Source organism: Rhamphochromis longiceps, linkage group LG9 (genome assembly GCF_057381845.1).
Source record: "Rhamphochromis longiceps isolate RC_006_pf linkage group LG9, R_longiceps_female_GT1.1, whole genome shotgun sequence".
Classification (NCBI taxonomy): domain Eukaryota; kingdom Metazoa; phylum Chordata; class Actinopteri; order Cichliformes; family Cichlidae; genus Rhamphochromis; species Rhamphochromis longiceps.
Window position 1 is genome coordinate 19,405,217 of NC_140565.1, and position 17,093 is coordinate 19,422,309.

The window sequence follows — 17,093 nt, forward strand, 5'->3', positions numbered from 1 at the left end:
AGAAGCCTTAGGCCAGCAATGGAATCAGCAGAAAATGGTCATTTGGTGTCAGACTGGGTCTGTGACGCAACTAATGCACGCTAGCGTGAAGCTGTGTGTGGGTGGATCGGCTCCCACTGGAGAGCAGTGGCATGCTGGAACCACTATTTCTTTTTGGACGTTGCTGACAGTCTGATTAAAACAGTTAATATCTTTTATTCCCATCTTTTAGGATGTTTTTCTTTATGCTAATTCAAATAAACAGATAAATGTGTATGCATACATGGCTGGTTGAAGTGTTGCCTCACTGGCTGACTACTGTACCTCAGGCTCTCTGCTGCAGCCGAGGAGCAGCTAAAAATAGAGAAAACCCCTTTCGTTCTTTTTTCCCCCCTCTCGTTTTCTAAATATTTGATTTTGCCAAGTGAGCTTGGGGAACCCCTGCATGGAGCAGCTTTCATGAAAAATTCATTACATTTAGAATTTTTCCTGCACCCTACACAGCAAAGTGCTGTGGTATAACACGTAATAACAGAGAACACAGTTTCAAAGTGACGCAACTTGTGCCACTTGACTGCAGCATGCACAGAATATTTATGAATGGGCCTGCACTTGCCTTTATTGTGTCTTACACTGGAGGCATCAATAATATACCATATTACCAGCATTTTTCACAGCTGGATTAGGCAAAAACATTCATAGTTTGTTGTACAGAAACAGAACGTAGAAGAGGATGGAGGAGACAGGCAGGCTTGAGATGCTGATCAAGTTCTTAGTGCTCCTTGTGACTTGTCATGTCTCTGCTTAAGGGGCTTCCACAGGAATGCCTGGAGGTAAAGTGGTACAGAAGTCTAACGGGTGGCCTGAATGTTGATTTCCTTCTGAACTGCTTTGATTGTGCAGTTCAGAAGGGTTCCCGGTAAAGACTTTGGTCTGGGTCTGTACCCGGCTGTGCTGCTGTACTGCTAGATCAAAGTTTTCCCCATTTAATCCATTAAGATCTTCACCGCTTTCGACACCTGAATGTAAATTCAAATGAAAACGCAGTTTAAAAAGGTGTAAATCTCATAAAGAAAATCGAAAAGTCTTGCTTGTTCAGCATGTTTTCATTCACTTTATCTAGAACATTTATAGAGTGCCAGCACTATTCCTACTATTCCTTAAATATAAAGATGGATATGTGTATTAATAGATCTGATTTGCATCATTAAACTAGTCCAGATTTAATGTTCTGTATAGCTATGCAATTAAATGAGGCTGTGCTTTGTTTGGGTGTCCCACGCAGATTTATGTTGTTATCTCAGATACGGTATCTGCCGGCTGCTCGACAGTGTTTGACTTTAATAAGTAGTCAGTCTGTTTTGGTTGCCGAAACTAGGAGCTGGCAGTACAAGGCATTCCTTTATCATTTCATATTACTAACACAGTGAATGTGCAAGTGTATTAAATGTAATCAGTTAGTAATAGTCGGCTCAGTTGTGCTTATGTTGCTTTCAGCTTTTTTTTTTCCTTTCATGCCTTATTCTCTTGCATTTCCACTGCCAGTACTCCATCGCATTTTCTCTATCTGTTCATGCATGTCTCTTGATTTCCATTTAATTCTCCTCCCTGAATGTTCTTATCTGACTGGAAGCAGTTGTACAAGTATGTATAGAGAACTTTCCCCCCATTATTCACTTGGGGCTAAACACATGCACGGTCTTGCAGAGGCAACTCATCCTTCAAGTCTGTGACGACGAATGTGTACTTCATTATAATTGGGACCACATCCATCCTGAAAAACATCATCAACACATAATAAATGGACTTAGAGATGTATGCCTTTTTGTGTATGTGTGTATCATATAAATAACTCATGCATATTAAAGCAGTCTGCCCCACTGGCCTCACTCTGTTCGTGTATGTGTGCCCTTTGGGTGAAACTGTAAGGTTAGGACTTGTAAGAAGACACTGCTATGTCAGCAAGTTGTCATGACAATGCCGCCATTCCCCTATTTCATTGTGTTTTTTCCTCCTCTTGTCTCTCGGGGTTGGAGAGGTCACATGACTGAACTGATCCCCATAATACAGGGATACATAGAGCGGCGTTTCCCTTCTGTGGCTCTTTTTCGAACAGCAGACGCCGCATAGATCATCTATCAAAAACCCCACAAAAAACAGCTACTACACTTTCCAAAGAGCTTTAGGAACTCCACAGAGCAGCAAATCAAAATTCTGTGGTGCCATATCGCATAAAGTAGATGTTATTAAATAAAGTAGAATAACTCATTCTGAGGCTCAGTTGTTATCCTAGGCTAGAGTGAATAGTTAACGTGTGATGTATAGTGCCACATAAATCAACGTGGCAAAGCTCAAGTAACGCTCACGAGACAACGTGATTGCATCTTTTTTAGAGAATCGGCAGCTCCCACGTAACGCGCTGAATACGAACCCAAGGTCGTTCGCTTGCTGCCTGCTGCCTGCTATCCATTCCCGGGCTTGTTTAGAGGCTGACTGAGCGGTGTAGGCTAATGGCCAGGTGGAGCGCTACATAATTCATTGAAACGAAGCTTTGCAGCCAGAGAGCTGGAAAGAGAAGGATTACAGAGCGAGGCTCATACCTCTACAGCCTTTATTGCAGGACAGTCACTGGAGAGAAATAAATTCCCGAAAAACAAATGAGATTTTTACTTTGGCTGCACGTAAACGTCGCTGCATGGAGTTTGGTTTTGTATATGTGGCTGTGTGGAGCTGTGCGACCTTTTGACCTCACTGACGATGCAAGCCTTGTCCTTTTTATTTCGTCAATGTGCTTAAATCAAATCATTAATCTGCGCTAATTAGTTTGACCACCAGGGAGCTGCTTCATTAGCCGCAATGTGCTTTCTCATCAGGTCCTGTGGCTCTGCATCCTCTGCTGCTCTGGCTGAGTCTCATTGGTGAGGAGAACACGAGGTCAGGAGAGGTCGTGGGGGAGGGGGGTGGAAGGTCACTAGAAGCCATTGCATTTTTATGGATGAAAGTCCGTTCTTGTCATCTAGCTATTCAAGCAGCTTCGGGTGCCTTGGTGACTACCAAAGATGACGCCGTAAAAGCTGAAACGCAGTAAGACCGAGTGCAGTGAAAATCATCTCACCAATTCTTTCAATTCATTCTTCTTTTTCTCTTTGGCCTTCATTCATTCCTACGAGCTGTGAATGAGTCACTGCTGCTCGTGAATACAAAGGAACCGGCAGTGTGGAGGAGGCAGAGCGGAGACAACAGAGCAAAACTGGTCCCTGAAGGTTAGATGTAAGAGGGATGCTGCTGAGCAAGCTTTATCACTCAGTTACACAGCAGGATCAGTCACCGCAGACTGCACCCAAGCTTCTTCTTTTTTTTTCTTTTGCGCTCCTTCTGTTTCTTGATGTTCGCTCTTTATTCTCACTCTCTGTCTCACATATTGTGACCATACATCACATTTGGTCAGATACTGAACTGGCAGCAGTAATCTTAGGCGCCTACCTTGCCCCAGCGTTTTAGAATTTGTAACTTTTTTACAGCAACACTGATTTTTGAAGCATTGTTTACTTTTCTGCAGAATCATCTTCTTTTATTTTGCGTTTTTCTTTTTGCATTGACATACATATGCTTAATACCTTCTTATTAAATTCCTTCGCAGCCTCTGCATGCACTACAAGTCTGGACGGACATGGGTGTAAACTCCTGCTTGACTGGTTGGTAGACAAATAAAACGGTTTCTTGCTTTACTGCCTTTCTCTTTCTGGATTATTGTTGAGTAAATCTCCTTTCTTCTCCTCTGCCTGACACTGCTGTGTCCATCCATCACAAACACTGGAGCTGAACTGCTAAATTGGTGTCAGTGAAGCCGTTTAAAACCCTAACCTCACTCTTACCCTTAATGCACCTTGCCTCCCTCCTTTCACACTTGCGGGTGAATGCACATTAGAGTTAATGTTTTTAAGATGCAGGGAGAGCTGACCTTGGATGCCGGTGAAGTCACTGAGTTGTAATTGAAACTGTGTGCTTCTTGTTGAGCTGTTTTTGGTGCTGGGGTGATTGTGTTTCCTGAGATTATGTGGCTCAGATGGATTCTGTTTGTGTATCTTAACATGTATGCGGTGTGACTACATTCTCAGTTTATATCTTTTGAGGCCTAGAAACCATGAAGGCTGAGCCGTTACCTCAGCCTACATGAAAGTCAAACTGAATAACCACGTGGATGATTTAGACTTTGTTTAACCTAAGAGTGATAAACCAGTAACTGCAATGCAGCGCTCCTAACGCGGTGCCTCTACACGTGTAGAAAGCCACATCAAGTCTTAATATGTTGTCCTTCAGGTGCCGCTGGTGAAGGTCCATTGTGTAATTCAGTGAAATGAGCCTGTGGGCGCCATGCGTTCCTCATTGGCATGCACCCCTGCAGTCCACTGACGTCTGCCACCGCAGCATGTGTTGTGTGTGTGTCTTTGATGGAGCGCTGCTGCTGTGCCAGCATATTTCTCAATCCGATGCCTGTGCCCCGGTCGCCCTTCAGGCCGGATGTGGCCCTCCAATCCCTTCATCCCAACCTGCTGATCTAAACTATCTCGGCTCTATGCCAAGTGGGCAGGATAGGGCAACGACTAAGGTACAGTTTATGACCCGCCCTTTGTCCTTCAGTCAGGCACAACGGCGTTAACGTGATAGATGGAGTAGCAGGACAGACACAATCCCCCACCAAAGGGGATAAAATATGGCCGTCCTAACCCGGACCCCCACGTATGACGAGGATTGAGTTTGGAGGGCAATCAAAGGACCATGCTTGGTGCTTAACTTTTGCATGACAACATGCTGGTTGGATGCACCTGGTGTATTTGTGACTCAAGCCAGAAGGTGTTTACACTGTGATGTGTTATATTTGGGACAATAGAAAGGTCTATGAGACACTGGAACTATAACTAGTTATTTAGCTATACCCTTATACCGAGAAAGATTGCTAATGGAAGCTACCTACAGATTACAGTTGTCTGTATTTCCATGTAACAGATATAGTTTATTGACTAATGTAATGGGCAGTGAATAAAAAGATGATTTGTGGATTTTCTTTTCTTGGATATTTGAAATTTGGAAAATGGGTTAATTAATGCTTTGCAACCCAATCTTTGTTTGCTTCAAGTTTGTCAAGCTTACAGTACTTGATAGTGACATTTAGAGTCTGTCTGATAGGAAGTTTTTAAGACAGATACTGATATTTAGTGAAGAAGAAGATCAGCCTGTAATATGGATCAGCAGATGAATCAGTGCGACTATGAGGGAGGATCGTGACGGGGGCAGATCATTTGAATCTGCAGCAATCTATAAAATGGCGTTTACCTACACATTCACCCTTGTCTTTAAACTCCACTACATTTCCCAGAATTCATGTGTGGTTTTTGTGAGACATTTTTAATTTCACAAAAGCCAAGGCACAATAAGACCTCTTATTGTCCCTGCCAACTGTAATGAACTGTTTATTGTCTCCAGGTGCTAATATCCTGTTGCACTGTGTAAATGCTTTGACTGCGGCAATGAATCGACTCTCCGGGCAGCAGGATATGAGAAACGGCAAAGTGAAATGAGTTAAAAAGATCAAACGTGATAAAGGGAGAAAAAGGCAGGAGAAGCTTTAGGTGTCTGGAGAGGAAATTCTTCAGTTCATGTAGATTTTATTGGAATAAAACTTAACAGATCTCCAGGCTCACCCACAACTTGGTTATACATTTTAATATATGTGTTTTTTTTAGATGTGTATAGGTTGTTTGTTTTCATTACATTTTTAAAAAATATATTTTTATATAGAAACTTTGAGTGCAGAGAATTGCTGTCTTACATCTTGCGCTTACAAAAGTGTGTTACTGTTAGTGAATGTCTGCTTTAGGTTGGCAAGAGGAGGCTGTTGAGCAATGTTTTCCTCTCTTCTTTTACTCAGTGCTTTTATTTAAGGGAGCCTTGATTTAATTAAGTTTTGATGAGGATTTGGGCTTTAGAAATACGCTTTTTTTTTTTTTTTTTGCTACTTTACTGGCCAAAATCCACAGAGGAAACGATGTCCAACAACACCCAAAGTGCTTGGATGAAAATATGTTGGCACGGCAGCTGAAACATTTGGTTAAACAGACTGGGATGAAATGGTGTTTGAGTTTCCATTCTGACAAAGGCGAGCTTACATGGTGGATAATGTGTGTGTGTGCGTGCGTGCGTGTTATGTAATCTGGCTGAGAAGACGCGTTCATTTGGTCTCAGAGATAGATTTGATATTTTGGGTGCTGGTGTGGACACACGGCGCACCTGCTGCCTCTCCTGCTAAACACAGGCTCTGTCACAAACAGCAAACACCAGCATGTGTGAACACACAGTTCAGAGACGCAAATCAACAAATCTGAGCGTGTGTGTGTGTGTGTGTGTGTGTGTGTGTGTGTGTGTGTGTGTGTGTGTGTGTGTGTGTGGGAGACGAGCAACAGAAGCATATGGGTTGTAGCTATTTTGATCTCTAACTGCAAAGTCTACATGTGGGTATGAATTTTGTCATTCACGGCAACATTTTCAACCGCACACACACACACACAGTAATTATTAAGTGCTAGCAGCAGTGTTCCAGGTGTAATTATAGAAAGTTTTGCCCCCTCATTCTGACTGGTAAATGTCTGCTGGATGTCCACAGGAGGTTTTTCCACTTGTCCAACTAACTTTAATGAGTTTTCCTCTTCCTGAAACAAAGAGACGGTGCATGATTGGCTCTCTAACTGATGGTCTTAGACCTCGGTGAGTTAATGTTTCAACCACACAAGGTCTGCTGGTGTGTCAGAGCTACAGGTCATCGTGAGACCTTTGTTTTTGTTTTTGTTTTGTTTTTCCTCAGATGCTTTATGAGCTGTGAGAAATTACCTGAGGTGTAGGTGCGCAGTTTCCACTGATCTCAGTGCAGGTGTTTAAGATATAATGAATGTGATGTAACGAACAGCTCCTCCAGGTCTGATGCAGTCAGTTGCTGGGAACAGTCGGTCATTAAGCATTAATGTGGAAATTTGTAGGCTTTGCTGGCTGCAGGCTTCACACTCATCAAAACTTGCAAATACCTGATAATGTTTAATGAAAGCTGCAAAGTGTTTGTTTTGCAGACTTCTGACTGTTCTGTCTGTGCCTCTTCTAGCCATCATGTATGTGATGGGAGCCCTTGGACCCGCAGCTGGCTACCTGCTTGGAGGCGTCCTTATCGGTTTTTATGTTGACCCCAAGACTGTTGTCAACATAGACCAGAATGATCCTCGGTTTGTTGGAAACTGGTAAATATGAAGCTCGTTTCCTCGTGCCAGCTGTCCTGTGATATGATCATGTATTTTCTCAGATATCTTTATAAAACTTTCATTTTTCTTTTCCTTTCAGGTGGAGTGGTTTTCTCTTGTGTGCCATAGCTATGCTTCTGGTCATCTTCCCCATGTTTGCCTTCCCTAAAAAGCTGCCGCCACGCCACAAAAAGAAGAGGAAGAAGAAGAAGATTGGCTCACCGGGTGACGTGTCCAGTGATGATGACGTGATGAAGGAAAAGTCCAATAGCAAAAGCCAAAATGTTTCCTCCTCCATGGGCTTTGGAAAGGATATTAAAGGTGAGGAACAGATAACATTATTTTCACTAAGTATTCCTTATAGATGGATCTCTAGGTACCTTACACAAAGGACCCATGAGCTACTGATGTCCAAACAGCCTTTAATTCAATCAATGACTGGGATTAGTCATTTTATACTGTAGTGCAAGGTTCACTGAACTCTCCTTTAAAGATGTTATCGATTAGTGATGGAAGAGCGTGTCTACATAGATGCCTAATGAAGCAGCAAACCTTGGAAGTGTTAGTGGACTTTAGGTTCTATTAACTTTAGTAAATAAACAGTAAACATGTCTAAAGGTCACACACAGGACAGTATGGCTGCACAGTGAACTTAATTTTAATCATAGTCACAATTTTGGCTTCCTGCAATGAAATGAGCTCCATTTTAAAATACATGCTCTGCCAATTAAAACACAAAGCAAAAGCAAATTAAGCACTCCTTAAATTAGGACCGACCAGGTGCCTGCATGTGCTGATCGCAGCTGTTCCCTGCACTGTGCTGCTTGAAGCTTCCTACACTAGCCTGGTTGAGCTGGTTGAGTTAAAAGACAGATTTATAAGAAAATTCAAATGTTTGGCACAGGTACAAACACAAGTTGGCACAAATTTAAAAGGAATGTAGCAAAAGTGAAAGCGGTGCTCCTTTTTTGGTCATTAAAATCAGTGTTGATCATCATGATGATAATCACGATTATCATCGTCGTGCAGTCCATCAGTTCATTTTGCCACCAAAGATTACTCGCACTTAAGGATGAACTGGTTCGACTTCAGTGATCAATGTAATATCAAAGCAATGCATTTTTGTGGTCAAAGGTCAAGGTTGCTGTAGCTTCTTATGTGTTCCATTCTTGTGGTTGTTGAGGTTTCATGTGCACCTGGATTATTTTCATTACATCTGACACAAACGTTTTCTTGTACTCAGGATGAACTGGGAGGGACTGGATTGTGGTTTTTGCACCACCCTAAAAAATGAAAAATGTGCTGTTAAAAATGTGATTTTTTTTTAAATTTTTTTTTTAAAGACCCGCCCAATGAATTCCTCCTTCACAACAAATCACATATCGGTCTAGACTCTAGACAGACGTGATTGCAAACTGCAACCGGACTGGTTTTTGGAGGCGTCCAGCTACAAAGTGGTGATTCTAGTTTATGTCATCTCTGAGCCAGATGCCCCAGGAATCTCCCGGCTTTCCCTGGAAGAGCCTCTAGCTGAGTCCTGCTCTAGTGTTTCCCAGTTACCTCTTGTGCAATTTTTGCTCTCAGTCAGACAGCTCTCTCACTCTCTCTTTCGCTCTCTCTTTTAAATGAGCTCTCAAGAGAGTTCAGTCACATTTCCACACACAGGACTAGACAGACTGAGCTGCAGAGGAGTGCACGTTCGCATATGTGAAAATCACAGCTGTAAATTTGAACACGCATTTAAGGTTTCTGCACGCTTATAAATGAATCCCCGTGTGTACGTCGGAGCATTCGGAACAGGATTTCGTCTCAGAGAGACGCACCCGTGCTGGAATGATGATGAATGCGTTATAGCTTCATCAGCCCACAGCTAGCTCTCCGGCTGTTTTATTTGTCTCAGCACAATGTTTTGGGCTGTTGTGCAAACTGTGGCCAATTTCGCAGACTCGGGAGGTTCAGTGTTTGGATCTGGAATGTATTACAATACTGTGCATGTCCTTCAATTGAGGTGTGCTTGTTTGTCCATAGCCCGAATTCAGCACTTTCTGCGAAAGATATGCTGCTGTGAAGTAGCTATCTTTTTTCTTTTTTTTTTGTTGTGCCCTTCACATCATAAGCAAACCCTGAAAAATACTAACACTGATTTTTTTTACACATCACAGTGACAAACTCTTGATTATGGGAAATTCCAGGCCTTGGTCTACTGCTGCGTGAATGCAGTTCCCCATGGAAATGTTGTCATTATGGATAAAAAAACTGCTGACACATACTGTGTATTACAGCCATGTTTCAATATGTGATTTATTACCTTGGCATGCTGTGAAATACACACACAGGTATTTCAGCTGGCATTTATTCCTCTCACAGGATAAAACGGATTTCAAGACTCAGTTCTTAGCTCCAAACGTCAGCATCCGTCTGAAGAATAGAGTCATTTCATGTCAAAATATGCGTTTTGCATTTATACCCTCTCAAATCAGTTTTAAATACTGTAGCGCGCAACGACTCAAAGCTAAAATGATATAGGGGTCGGTGCATTGTATTACTAACTGCGGTAAATTGTCGTTCTATATCTTTAACCAACACGAAATGTGACACGCGACTATTAACGACGCTTAACGTGTCTGTGTGTTTCAACCTTGTTGGTTGGCTTGATCAAATAGATGACACAATTTGACGGTGTCGTCAAATAAATCCTAATAGAAAAGCAAATGTGGCAACTCTTGTGAGCCAGTGGTCTGTGTGATTGAGGGAGCAGCTGCTGTAGATGCCAGCAGGACTTCACCATCTGTCCCCCTGCAGACAGCGTTACAGCACGCCTTCCAGGAATGAAATAATTAGCGTCACTTTCCTTTTCCTACCATTTGATCTGGGATAATGCTGACAGATGCTGCTAATATTTCCCCGCCTACAACAAGATCAGTTGCATTAGTACTGAGACTGCTATTCTCATATCTAGGCACCGTGTCATCTAGTCACACTGGCCGGCTTCCTAATAACCTCCTTTAATAAAAGGCGATAATAATCAACATCACTTTCTTTCTGCCCTTTCTTTTGTTCCTGCTTTGCTTTGTGGTATTTGCTTTTGAGGCGTGTGAGTCAGAAGAAGCCCTCGTGAGAGCCGCATGGCTGTAAAACCTTTTGTGTTTAAAATCCCTGGACACACATACACACTAGCAGGGAGAGACTGGAGATGCCAGTTGCGCAGAGGGTAGGCGAGCCACCTCCAGCTAAAAGGTTTTCCAAGTCTCGCTTTTGTGCCCAGATGTGACTGATCAGACCACACACACACTCATACTGAGAGAAAAAGACTGTAGAGATGGAAGAAAGGCTGAGCGGCAAGAGCAAGATTTTCATGATTAAAATATAAGGCTGTCATTATAATCTAATGATTTTTTTCTCTCATTTGAATAAAGAAGCTTTACTGACATATTTGTGACCTGACTTCTTAAAGTTGGTTGGACGTTTTCTGACTCTTTGTGTTTCCTCTGAATAGTAAAAAAAAAGAAAAAAAGAAATTTTCCCAAATTTATTTTTCTTTCTATTCACTTTGTCTCTTGTTATAAGTGTTATAATCAAAGGAAACCCTACAGACTCTTAAAGGATGATTTGCTCCAGCTCAAGGTGACTTTGGAGCTGTAGATTCTGCAGCACGTTCCGGGCGTTCTACGGCACATCAAACATCCAAACTACATGGATAGTAGTTATAGAGAAGCAGTAGCTTGAATCTGAGGTCCCTGTGGATTGCAGAGATCCTCATTCTGTCAAACTGTTCCTGAAATTGTATACCTTAGCTGTGCTGAGATGGAGAAGTCCATATGCGCCAGTGACCTTGTACCTCTTACAAGCACATTCAAGGAAAGCTTATCTTACACAAGGTTTAGACACATAAAATATACAGAAGACCGAAATAATGTCCTGAATATGTCGTGAAAACAGGGAAACCAGGGAGCCATCCCTGGCAGAGACTGTATATTTCCATCTCCTCTGATCTGATATCTTTTTATAAGATATAAGCAGGGATTAAAATCTGAAACCCAATTTTAGGGGTCAAATCTGGAACAGAATTACTTAAAAAAATCTTGCTTTTGTGAGGTTGTGGTCAGCTGACCTTTGCTGCTCTTTGTGTGTTTAGTCAGCTAAATTCAACAAGATACATATCGATGTTTCACAACTTATATCACTGATTTTTCCAACCCTTTAATACCATGAAAGTATTATAAAAGGTAGCAAGTGAATCTAATCAACATCATTTGAAATACAAATTAATGTCTGCTACCTTTGATGTAAGCTAATATTGACCACGAACACCACGTCTGCTCCGTAGCAGTCCAACATGAAGTCCTGACTGTAAACTTCACCACAACACTGTAAACTAACCAGTTTAGCCTGCATTAAACTGCTTAGTAGTGTCCTACAGTATTTTTATGCAAAGTTTGAATGAGACAAAATGAGTGTACTTCAATTCTTAACTTTCATTTTAAATGATCTCCAACTTAACCCACCCTAAACAAAAAATTGTTGTTGTTGATAATATTCGCTTCTCTTCTGTAGCTCTGACCGCAACTTTACATTTGCACCATGAACGGTTTACAGGAGTGAGAAGAAAACAGAATGTGTTCCGGGCATAGCAGTGAGTGGGATGTCTTTATTTTCTCATTTAATGAAAAGGATTTCTCTGTCATCATAAATTATGAACTCATTTGACGGTGTTATGCTGGCAGTATGGTAACCCGCCTATCAGATTTAATAGATCATTAATTAAAGGTGCTGGATTGTCGTTCCAGATCATTCCTGCACACATTAATGTCTGTATATAAGATATATGCAGAGATGCATTTTTGACATAACTGCATAATTGCATTGGGATAAAAAACATTTTTTAAAAACATTTCCTGGGACTATTAAAGGCTAGTAGCAGGGAGTTGATTAGTGATTCAAATGGAAGTCTCACATTTGTTTTGTCTTGACAGCAACCATCTGCCCTGCTTGTTTATGTATGAGTACCTGAATCCTTACTTGCTCCAAACATTTTTTTTTTATTGTCACCAGATATTTATCTTTGAATCAATAAAAACATTTCGGTCCACTTTTCTTTGCTGCTATTTCTCAGCCAGTATGACCAATGTACTGGACTCCATAGGAAAGACAAGGAGCTCAGTTCTGCCCGGTAACAGTAATGCACATTTGCAGTTAGACCACATGACTACCGAGTGACAGAATTAAGGGGGGGTGTTTTCATCATGGGGACCAAATCATATGGACACTGCCCTCAAGCAGACATAAATGCCCTTGTCATGATAAACCAAGGATGACAGTATTCAGGCTGTAAATGCAGAGATTGGTTGGTTGGTTTTGTGCACGCAGCACAGAGGCACATGATCCGCATGTTTGCACTGTATGGCAAACATGCCGGTGGCTTCGTAAAACCCCTGAAGCTCAAAACGATATGTAGGCACAACTAAATAATGAAGGGAGATAATTAAGAGGGCAGCATGAATGGTTAAATTGTGCTCATTTATAAAAAGAAAGCGTTTTCCACAGAAATCGCGGAACATCTGCATGTTTGTTTACTGTCTTTTTCTTCTGCAGTCGTGCGTGAAACAAGAATAATTACCCGGACTAATGAGACGAGGCTGAGTGCATCTTTGTATTTAACAATATTTGAGTGAGTTTCATAGACGTTTAAGTGTTGTTTACTCTGACATTACCTAAGGCTGATACTACTTAGGGCTCGTTTTGGCTTTTTTCAATTACAACTCTTCTTGCAACGATTCTTCCGATTGTAGAGTGTGTGTGGGAGAGAGTGAGAGCCAAATTAAGAAATTGATTGCGCGTTAATTACAGCGCGAAGGTAATGAGCTGCTCCGTCTTGTCTTGTGTCGCTCCTCAGACCTTCCCAAGGCAGCACTGAGGATCCTCAGCAACATGACCTTTCTGTTCGTCAGCCTGTCCTACACAGCAGAGTGTGCCATTGTCACCGCCTTCATCACCTTCATTCCCAAGTTTATTGAGTCACAGTTTGGTATCCCTGCCTCCAATGCTAGCATATACACAGGTGAGTGTGACTTTCTTTACTCGTAGGTGTGAATATGTTGCTACTAGCTGCCAGTGAAAAAGCTGTGGCAGATGGTTCACTTTATTAATGGTACTTATGTCGGTTTTGTTTTCTACAATCAGAAAATAGCCGTCGATTCAGTCTGTACTGACTTAAGCTCACATTTGTTCTCACCTCTCCACGTGCACACATCGCTATGACTCTTTGAGTCCTGCTGGATTTCATTCAGTGATAATCTTCCATTACATCTCATGACTGTAACACACAAGTCTCTGCAGGCGACATTCATCATAGCTTGGTCTCTCTGATATGCACAACCACACATACACACTCACAGGACCCTCCACCCTGCCTACGATTTGTGCACCACATACGTAGGGTTCACAAAGAACCGGTCTAATCCTTCAGTCGCGTCTAAGCCAGCGGTATTAATGCACAACTAATCTGGTATCAGGATTACTACGCTAAGGACTGATTAAAAACTTAATTATGTCTTTGAAGTCATGAAGGTGTGGGTATTTGTGTGTGTGTCTGTGTGTGTGTCCAAGAATACTGCTGGCTAACATATGGTCATTTTTAGACTCTCACATATACACACAATACCGTCGCCTCTTCTCGTCTGCCTGTTGCCAGGATACAAGGGGTAAGGGCAAACGGGTGGTGCAGTTGCCATGACTACTCAAATGATGCCAAGCTGCCAGGATGTGATGATGGTTAGAGGCGAGGAGGAGAGGTGCCTCCCGTTGATGGGAGCATAGTGCTTCCTCAAATAGTCAGCTGGACTGACCGAATACATTTCAGATATGATGCAAAGGAAGTGTTGGTTATAACTTAGTAGGTGTAGGTTTGGTATTTATATGCCAGATATCCAAATCTCTTTGCTAATAGCTCTTCTGGAATCACATTGTTTGTGCAAAAATACTCCTTTATGTCTCTTAAGCTGCAATATCTTTGGCATTTTTCATAGATTCGAGGAAAGAAATGGAAGCAAATTATATGTCTCTATAACAGGCTGCTACTAACAAACTGCCTAAAGGTACAATTTAAAATTGTTTTTTTGTTAAGTTTGCTTCAGTGATTCATAGGTCAGTGTTAAGTGGGTTAACAAACACAAAACTTTGAAAGACCTCCAGATAGCCTGGAGAACTATTGTGGCTGTAAAATACAAAATAATCTCATCTTTCAGGAACCTTTGAATGGTTTTTCTCTAGCACAAACAGTAATGGAGTTGTGCTTTTTTGAAGAGCACTTGTAAAATGTGCACGCTGCAAGGCTGATGTTTAAAAAAAGAAGAAAAAATCAAAAAGATCACTTTTAAAAAAAAAAATCCAAGAAAGTCTGGCTGCTGGGAAGCAAGAAAGAAATGAGGGGTGACTCAAGACTTTTGCACAGTACTGTATATAAATAAACATGACTCGGCTTAGTGTAACTAAAGTGAGCTAGCACTGCATTTAATGAATAGCAATATAGTCTCACAGACATCAAATAGAAATAACTTGAAATCACATTAATTACCACCTTGTTGGATCAGCATCATGCCTGGTTACAGAGCTGCCACAGCTACATGTTCATTAGATGTTGCTGCAGAGATAGAGCTGTAACATCACACACGCCCCTCTCAGCTGTAGCCTCCCCCTCTTCTGCTGCTTTGCTTTCTGTTTTTTGACTATTTGTCACTTTAGTTTCCCTTTGTGTTCCTTATAGTTCTTCTTAGGTTCTTAAAGCACCTCTTGCATATAGTGACACACACGTAACCTCTCATGTTAATAACTGTTAATGCGGAAAGAATATGTGTAAAGAGCCTTTTTCCCCCCATGTGTACATGTTTAATGTCTCACAAAGTGCATGGTTTAAGCATAGAAACATGCACTTATAGGATAATTTTAAACACCTGTATTCTGCCTAGTTCTCCCTGAGCATGCTCAAGGATACTTTGTCTTTTGTCCTCTCTTCTGTTTTTTCCTCTTGAGCTCTGCTTTTAACACACACACACACACACACACACACACACACACACACACACAAATACCATGGATACGGTGAGAAGCCACATGACATTTATGTGTACTCTTATCATTTCTCTGCTAATCCTCTGTCTTTGACGGCCCTCCGCCTCCGCTGACTGACCCGGTCTTGCTCATTACCCGGCTGTGAGCATGTGCGGCCGGGCTCGTGGGCTGCCATGTGCACCCACCCTGATCCTCGACCCCAGCATGAGGACACTTGCCACTCGGCCTGTTTTGCTAGAGGCCAGGGTTGCCTCTCTTCTCGCTGTCAGTCTGACTGGCTGTGGTGGACTGAGAGCACGTGCTGCAGCCTGAAATGACTCACAGCTAACCCACAGCGTGGCCTTGTCACATTGATGGAGCAAACCTAGTCTGGTCTCTTGCTTTCGATAAAGTAATTTATTCTTGATTAAACGGGCGGGGTGACCTTGAGCAACAATTTCTGACAAAACTCACAAACTCTGTCATATAAACGCATAACGAGCTCGCTTGGCATTCGTGTCGGTGTGCCTGATTAGAAAGCTGTGCCTCAGATGTGTACACCAATTCATCCAGTGTTATCATTTTTCCATGGCACGTTTTATCTGCTTGCAACACCTCTCCATCTCACCGATTACTTTCTCAGGTGTGATCATCGTACCCAGTGCCGGGGTGGGCATCGTGCTGGGGGGCTACATCATCAAGAAGTTGAAGCTCGGCGCAAGAGAGTCGGCCAAGCTGGCCATGATCTGCAGTGGGGTGTCTCTTCTGTGCTTTTCCACTCTCTTCATAGTGGGCTGCGAGAGCATTAATCTAGGAGGCATCAACATACCCTACACCACTGGGTAAGGACAGATAAACAGAAGTTATTGGAAAGGAATTGTAAACCTAACATTGCTTTTCATTCAAAATAATATCTAAACATCATTTAAGAGGTTTCATTAGTTGTAAAATAGACACACTAGACAGTTTTTTCCCCAGTCTGATCGAAGTCTTGATTTTTTGCTTTGCAAGCGTGACTCTAAAAACAAAATTAATCATTTAAAATGAGCCATTGCAAAGCCAGAATGCTCAGACTAGACTGTGTATAAGATGTATCTGAGAAAGGGTGTGGGCTGTCAGCGCTCCCATCTTCCTCATGTGTTGTGGTGTTGGGAGTGTGAATGATTAATTAGCAACACTGGCATCTGCTGAAGTGACTCGCTTTGCCACCTCTATTTCTGAAGCTGCTGCGGCTCGACAGCACATCAGCAGCCTGCTGCTGAGTTAACAAACAGTCATGTGACGTGTCAGCCCCGGGGGCAGAAATATGGAGTGGTCTGCTGGCACACTCAGCTATGAGCCCGCTCGCACAGACGGGCGGTACCATCCACACGGCGACCCTGGATGATGCAAAAGACCCTGCAAACTGATTACAAACATTGCAAATCTACTGTAATAATTTCCTCCTCTCCTCCTACTGTTTGCTGCTAGCATTCTCAGATGTTACGTGTGCAAGCATACAGGGATAAATAATACAAATGCAGTGAACATGACAAGTATTCACAGCACTTCACTTATTGGACATTTTGTTAGATTTACAGCTTTATTCCAAAATGTATTAGGTTCAAGTTTGGGCTCTGGCTGGAACACTCAAGGACATTTTCAGAGTGGTCCCAAAGCCTGAAGCACACTGAATGATGTCTCTCTACATTTGTATTCATCTTTCCCTAAACCCTGACTAGCCTCCCAGTTCCTGCTGCTGACAAAGCAGCATGATGCTGCCACCACCGTGCTTCACTGTAGGGA

General features: G+C 42.2%; 1 protein-coding gene across 1 annotated transcript in view; it reads left to right on the top strand.

Moving 5' to 3' along the window:
* slco5a1 (solute carrier organic anion transporter family member 5A1) overlaps positions 1 to 17,093 on the top strand; it is a 34,473-nt gene that overhangs the window by 11,112 nt on the left and 6,268 nt on the right. Inside the window, exons 3-6 of the mRNA XM_085418650.1 lie at positions 7,130 to 7,262; positions 7,363 to 7,583; positions 13,156 to 13,320; positions 15,952 to 16,150. Coding sequence (XP_085274776.1) covers positions 7,130 to 7,262; positions 7,363 to 7,583; positions 13,156 to 13,320; positions 15,952 to 16,150 — 718 coding nt within the window. The remainder of the gene's footprint in view (positions 1 to 7,129; positions 7,263 to 7,362; positions 7,584 to 13,155; positions 13,321 to 15,951; positions 16,151 to 17,093) is intronic.